General features: G+C 48.0%; 1 protein-coding gene across 6 annotated transcripts in view; it reads right to left on the bottom strand.

Annotated features, from left to right (window-relative positions):
- Window positions 1–5776: 5776 nt before the first annotated feature.
- Window positions 5777–6895, bottom strand: part of RAD17 (RAD17 checkpoint clamp loader component) — a 94540-nt gene continuing 93421 nt past the window's right edge. For 3 of the 6 annotated variants that reach the window (XM_078615300.1, XM_078615304.1, XM_078615302.1), the window contains one exon: window positions 5777–6730. In XM_078615300.1, coding sequence (XP_078471426.1) covers window positions 6505–6730 — 226 coding nt within the window. In that variant the 3' untranslated portion in view covers window positions 5777–6504. The remainder of the gene's footprint in view (window positions 6731–6895) is intronic. The other 3 variants (XM_078615301.1, XM_078615303.1, XM_078615305.1) reach the window with 2 other exon arrangements.

Below are 6895 nucleotides of genomic sequence, written 5' to 3'. Positions count from 1 at the left end.
GCCACCCCCGAGGCCAGCCACAAGGGCCGGGCGAATCCCGCAGACCCCGCGGCGATACCTCGTGGGGGCAACCCAGGCGAGGTGCTCCAGTCAACCCGGAACGGGGACTGGCACCTCGGGGGGCTATGTCATGTCGCCGCCACGAAGCCGTTCAGCAGGCGCCCCACCTACGACCTCGCCACCACCAAGCGACGGAGCCGACCCCGCGTCCCCCTCACCTCACCTCACATGAACACACCCGCACACATTTCCCCCCCCCCCCCCCCATAGAGCTGGAAGGGAAGGTCACCTGATCGACCGGTTTTTATCCGAGAAACCCTTATCGGGATTAACTCTCACGGTTTCCGGCGATCAGGGAATTGGATGACCTCCCCCGTGCTACGTGGCACCGCTGCGACCGGCCTTAATATGGTGTGGTCGCGGCGTGGGGCATTCGGCCACCGCGGTAGAGGCGCATTTCCCCCCACACACGCAAGTATCGACGGGGCAGGCAGAGGGAATAAGCATTGTGATGGAGGAACATCATTAGAAAACACGCAGCGCATCTGAACTGCAATAATAGCGAAGGCGCACGGTGCGTGAGAAAGGGATTGATTGGAATTTGCGCCGTGCAGGTCGCTCATTGATTAGCGGAACAAAGGCACCGCGGAGCCGCCTGGCCCGGGCGAGGGGGGCGCGTTTCATTGTTTGGAGTTTACGCCGCGCGGACAGAGGATTAATTAGCATAGCGAAGGCGCATGGTGCGTGGGAAGGAGGTAGGGGCCCGAGTCCGGGAATGAGGATAAATGGGGAGCGCAAAGGGGAAATCGCTCTCTTACTCCAGCGCCAGGCGACCAGACGCAGCTCCAGCCAGCGACCCGGACGTCCGTGCGATGCACCGAGGTACGCTGTTAGCACAAGGATCAGCGGACCGCCGTGGACACTTAACAGTGAGTAAGAAGGTGAATTAGAATCATAGCAGATAAATCGGGAATAGGTATAGAGGTATCAGCGTAGGCCAGCCTCGTCGACTCACTGATTTAACACCAGTCCCAGGTAGCAGACAATAAATCATTAATAGCTGATCGTGGCCTCGTGTGATCTCGTGTTATAAGTGTGAACGCGTGTGGTACTGTGTATGCGTAAGCTCGCGGCGTGCGTAATCGGCGTACCCCAGGTGCGCGATCATAACGTGAGCGGCCAGCGGGCGGCGAGCGCGGCGCAGAGCGGCGCAAGAGTGGGTATCGCGTGTGGAGCTGTATGTGTGTGTGCGCGCACGTTCACGACATGTATAATACAGGTGCGCGATCCTAACGTGAGTGGTCAGGGTTGAGTGAGTGCCGCGCAGAGCTGTGTGTGGGTGTGCGCGTACGTAATTAACCATGCCTACTACGCGGACCCGCGGGGGAGGGGAATCCTCGAGCGACGGCTCTCACCCCATGGGTGAAGAACCCAGCAGCGGTTCGCCTAGCAGCGAGGGGGCGAGTAATGAGGTTAACCCGGCCGTTAGGGGTACCGAGGGAGGGATCTCGGGGGCCAGCGACCCTCACACATTCCCTGCGGAGAATACAATGCCGGTGAGTGGAACGCGGTCTGAAAGTCACCGTAAACGTGAACACAATCAGTTAAGATCCAAAATGGTTTATTACGTCCTTCCAATGATTGCTAAGCCGGAATCCATCTTCTCGGTTGTGGGTGCAGTCCAGTGACGTACGGTGAGGTCAATGGCTGGGGAGGCACTGACTAGTGTCAGAGCCAGATTCACACAGAGGGGGGCGTGGTCTCACCGAGGGGGCGTGGTCTCACTGAGGGGGCGTGTCCTCACTGAGGGGGCGTGTTAGACATGTCCCCCTCAGTGAGGCAGTTGTGATCTGCCTCCCCTGGTGCTTTTTCATTGCAGTTTCATGACGAGACCAGCGAGCCTAAATATATTTATACACATACGTGAAATAAGTTACCTGGAGTATGGGAGGACATTAAATGAAGGGGTCTACAAAAATTACATTGGTGACATACTGAGATAGTAACAGGCATGCGCTTATTGCCCGCGCTCCATCCAGTTACTGAGGGGTTGCGCAATCAGAGGGGAGGCTGAGCTCGTCGCTGCCTCACCTCTCGTCTCTTCCTGTATTTGCAGTGGAGCTCCGCAAATTTGGCGATTTTGACTATAAAAATGATTGGAATCGTATAGAAATTACATTTATAACAGATCAGTGGAAAAATCTTAATATTTATTTTAAATTAGTATTCTTTTTTTTACTTTTCGTAACAGCTATTTTCATTGGAGTATGACTGGTGAGGCTCTGCCTCCCCTGACCGCACGTCCCTGGTGCAGTCTCGACTGCTGGAGTGAGGTGGGGGCGACATGCCACACCCATGGCCACAAGGAGGGCTCTATCAACTATTGGAGTGCAGAGACCACTTCAAGAGCTGAGTGATTAGTGTCGACTGTTGGAGTGCGGGGACTCGCCACTCCAAGAACGAGGACACGAATAGCTACAAGGACTTACCCTTCAGCTTTCATGTGAGGGCAACTATTTCGAATCGTTACACTAAGAAAGCAATAGTCAAACTGCAACTCATTCAGAATTCTGCAGCACGAGTGATGACCAAGATCAGGAGAGCACACATTACACCTTTTAAAAAGTCTCTACACTGGCTGCCTGTCAGCTTTAGAATTGATTTCAAGATTATTTGATTTTTTGTCACTAAATGGACTGGCACCTGAATACATGTCTGACATGTTTTTAAGGTATGAACCTCGTAGATCCATCGAGTCCTCTGGCACTGGTCTCTTGGTTATGCCAAAGGCCAGGACCAAGACCTATGGCGAGGCAGCCTTTAGCTTCGATGGTCCTCGCCTTTGGAAAAGCTTGCCTGAGGATTTGAGGGAATCTAAATAGGTGAATATTTTTTAACGAAATCTTAAACATACCTTTTTTAGGTTGTCTTTTAATTGGAATGCTTTGTTTATTATGCATTTTATTACACTTTTAGTTCATTAGAATATGCCTTTTTACGTATCATTCTTATTGTCGTTTACATTGTGTCAGTTCCTTCATTTAGTCCTGTAAAGCATTTTGTATTTCATTCTTTGCATGAATTGTGCGAAATAATTGTAGTGGAGTAACACGCGTGGGGTTTTGCAGTGTGCATGCACGTGAGCCGCAGACATTGAAGTCACGCCAGGACAAACAGGTGCGGTGTGAAAGCAATCCAGAGACGACCAATTAGAATGCATAGTGGTGATTGGCTGGCTGCAAATGCAGACACGGTGTAGGCGCCTCGGGAGTCTGCAGATTGAGGCATAGCAGCGGACGCCTAGTGCGACAGGCGACGGGAGGACACCAGCTTAATTAGGGCGTTTAATGAGCAGGATAAATACGAAACATGTGAGGCGGAAGGTTGAGTTGGTTGGAGCAAGAGAAGAGCGAACACAAGAGAAGTCCAGGGCCCCGTTCTCGACACCTCGTCCTCTCCAGCGGTGATGGCTGAACACCCACTGGAAGCAAGTGCGAGGTTGGAGAGGCGAGGGTAGGAAGGCTAGGCTAGCAGTAGAGAAGCTAGCGGAATCCTAAGTGTGCGAAGACTAGCAGTAGAGAAGCTAGCAGAGTATATAGCGAGAGGCTAGCAGTAGAGAAGCTAGCAGAGTATATCGCGGAAGGATAGCAGTGGAGAAGCTAGCAAAGTGTATCGTAATAGGCTAACAGTGGAGAGGCTAGCAGAGTGTACGGTGGGAAGCTACCAGAGTATGTAGTGATAGGCTAGCAAAGTGAGAGTGGAGCGAGCTGAGCGTGGCAGACAGGCTAACAGCGGAGAGGCCAGCAAAGAGCCAGCAGGCTCGCAGCGGAGAGGTAAACAGAGACAGGCTAGCCGCGGGAGAGGCTATCAGAATGAGAGAGGCAGGGAGAGCGTAGCGAGCGGAGCGAAGCAGGCGAGCAGCGCACGTGGGAGAGTTGTGATGGAGTTACGTGGTGTTGAACGCGAGGCATTCTGTTCGAATAAAAGTGACAACAGGAGAAAAAAAAGTTGTCCGCGTGAAATAACAGCACTACATTTGGTGTCGAAGTGGTAAAAGAACTACGCAACCATGTCAAAGAAAGCGGCTACAAGAACTTACCCGTCGACTCTTCCGGTGTCTGGTGTAATTGGTGATGGATCTCTTGCTTGATGTTTTTGTCAAGTGGCCCTTTTTGTTGTCTCCACTAGTTTGGAGGCTATAGAGTTGGACAGGACCTTGCAGTCTGGTATTCTGTGGGGTTAGCAGCACCCAGAGGTCGTAGTAGGGACCAAGCATGGCACCTTTTGATTGGCCATGAGGCACAACCTCTACCCACCACCTGAGTACCCTGTTTGAACAAAGGTGAGGGTGGATTGAAATGGCCATTGAGATGCCGAAATACCCACTTCACAAGAGGCCAGAGATGTGCCCCTATGGCTTGAATCAATTGAAACTCATTGTTGTATTCCATCAGAATTAACTTAAATTGAAAAAACTACTTACATTAGCCAAAATTGTTACAATTTTCAATCTTGACTTAAAGCTTTCGTGACTGCAGGAATTCATATTATTTGGGTCTTTCGGTAAAGTCACGTAGATAGAACAATAAAATAATAAAAAAAGAAAATAAAGTGAATAAAAAATAATAGAATATCACGACGTTTCGATCACAACACAAGCAATCGTCATCAGGAGAAAAAAGAGGGGAAAGCTGCTGAGGCAGGCTGTTTGAAAGGTTTGAAATGGGTGTAGCCCAAGGGTCATAAACAAAGTGGGCGGGGCTAGTGATGTTAAAGTGAGAGATTAGCATGTCAATGTAAACAGCGGCTGTGTTAGTGTGAACCTGTTAATGTAAAATCAGAGTTGAAAACATCGGAAGGTAGGATGGAAACATCACAGCCAGTTATGACTTAAACTGGTCAATAACGTCCTTCAAATGATTGCTCAGTTTGTACCCATCTTCTCGGTTGTCTACAAACTAAGCTGTGTCTGCGGCAGTAGTTAGATTGGGGAAACTAAGCGACATGTCTCGGACCGTGTTCGTGAACATAAGGCAGATCTGAAACATGGTAGGACCAATACCTCAGCCGTGGCTGATCATTGTTTTAATGCGTTGGGCTCACGAAATTGATTTCTCCAAGACGAAGGTACTCTGCAAACCCACTATCAACAAAGACTTCGTTCACCAAGCCATTCAGATATATAGACACAGATACAATTTCAACCGAGAAGATGGGTACAGATTGAGCAATCATTGGAAGGACGTTATGAACCAGTTTAAGTCATAACTGGCTGTGATGTTTCCATCCTACCTTCCGATGTTAGCAGTTATATTCGACTTTCTGATTTTACATTAACAGGTGCACACTAACACAGCCGCTGTTAACATTGACGTGCTAATCTCTCTCACTTTAACATCACTAGCCCTGCCCACTTCGTTTATGACCCTTGGGCTACACCCATTTCAAACCTTTAAAACAGCCTGCCTCAGCAGCTTTCCCCCTATTTTCTCCTGATGACGATTGCTTGTGTTGCGATCGAAACGTGGTGATATTTTTTTAATTCACTTTGACATTTTTATTATGTTATTGTTATATCTACGCGACTTTACTGAAAGACCCAAAGAATGTTACAATTTTGGTTGAACTCAAATGGGGCTTTTCAACTGCTTAGGTTATTTAAACAACAAAAAAAGTGTTTTATATGAGGTATCACCCACTGCCACCCCAGTGAGATTGAAACTAGCAACAGGATTAAGAGCCCTGTTGTTTTAACACAAACATTGACCTGGCCAAGTATTTACAAACCATTTATTTTCATACAATGTATTCGTATTTTCCAGACATCGGTTGAATGGCCTCCTATTGTGCTTGATATTGGAGGAACTTTAATGTGAATTAACAGTTGACATCACTTTGGTCATTTACTGCAAATGCAACGGAGCAGCTCTGGGAACAAAAAATATTCCATATTTAACAATGAAGTTATCTGCCAATCCCTTGTTTTTCTTACATTACTTAACAAAGGCAATTGAACCAAGGGCAAGCAATTTGACCAAAAAAGTCATCCTGTGGAAATTGGAGAGGGCAGTAGGGTGGCGCAGTTGTAACACTCGTGCGTCACATAAAGTACATGGGTTTGATCCCGAGTTCGGTGCCTTTTTGTGTAGAGTTTGTATTTTTTCCCTGTTTTGCTTGGATTTCCTCGGGATGAAATCAGAGAACCCAAAGGATAAAAAATACTCAATGTAACTGATATTGGTCAAATATTTCAATGCTGAAAAATTACCTGCAAATTAGTAAATCGGCATTACATTGCCCCCTACAGCAGTAACTTGACAGGACCCTCAAGAAAAACTCTTGAGACATCTTCCTGGGTAAAACAGCATAATAATAAATAATATAGACTTTGACCACCTCAAGCCCACTGTATGACAGAACATTCCTTTTTCCATACATCTTATTAGCCCTGGTCGGTCTTTATTCTGAGAATAGTGCTGCTGTTTGGTTTCCAACTCAAACTCGTCATTCTTTGTCAGAGTCAAACTCTTCAATGAAAAGCTCCTCATCTTCGTATCCCTCCTCATCTTCGTATCCCTCATGCGAGTCCATTGGCTGGGGTTGGCTAGCAGAAAGGTCCCTGTAAGCTGATTGGTTGGAAGGCGCGGGCAGAGCAGAGGTGGGGTCAGTGGGGTCATTGTCAGGGTCAATCCCGCCTCCATCATGCTCTGCAATGGTGATCACCTCTTGCCTGTGCACAAAAACGCATCACAGAGAGGATGCAAAAACATGTGTGGAAAGATGCATATTTCCCTACTGTGCAGCATGATGGCACCAACAGAACCACATTTACATTGAGGGACTTCATCTGAATAAACGTACATTAAATGAAAACACAAGCAAAACACAATGTTGG

The sequence above is a fragment of the Lampetra planeri genome, chromosome 46 (assembly GCF_965212315.1).
Source record: "Lampetra planeri chromosome 46, kcLamPlan1.2.h2, whole genome shotgun sequence".
NCBI lineage: Eukaryota > Metazoa > Chordata > Hyperoartia > Petromyzontiformes > Petromyzontidae > Lampetra > Lampetra planeri.
This window is presented reverse-complemented; position numbering and strand designations above follow the sequence as displayed.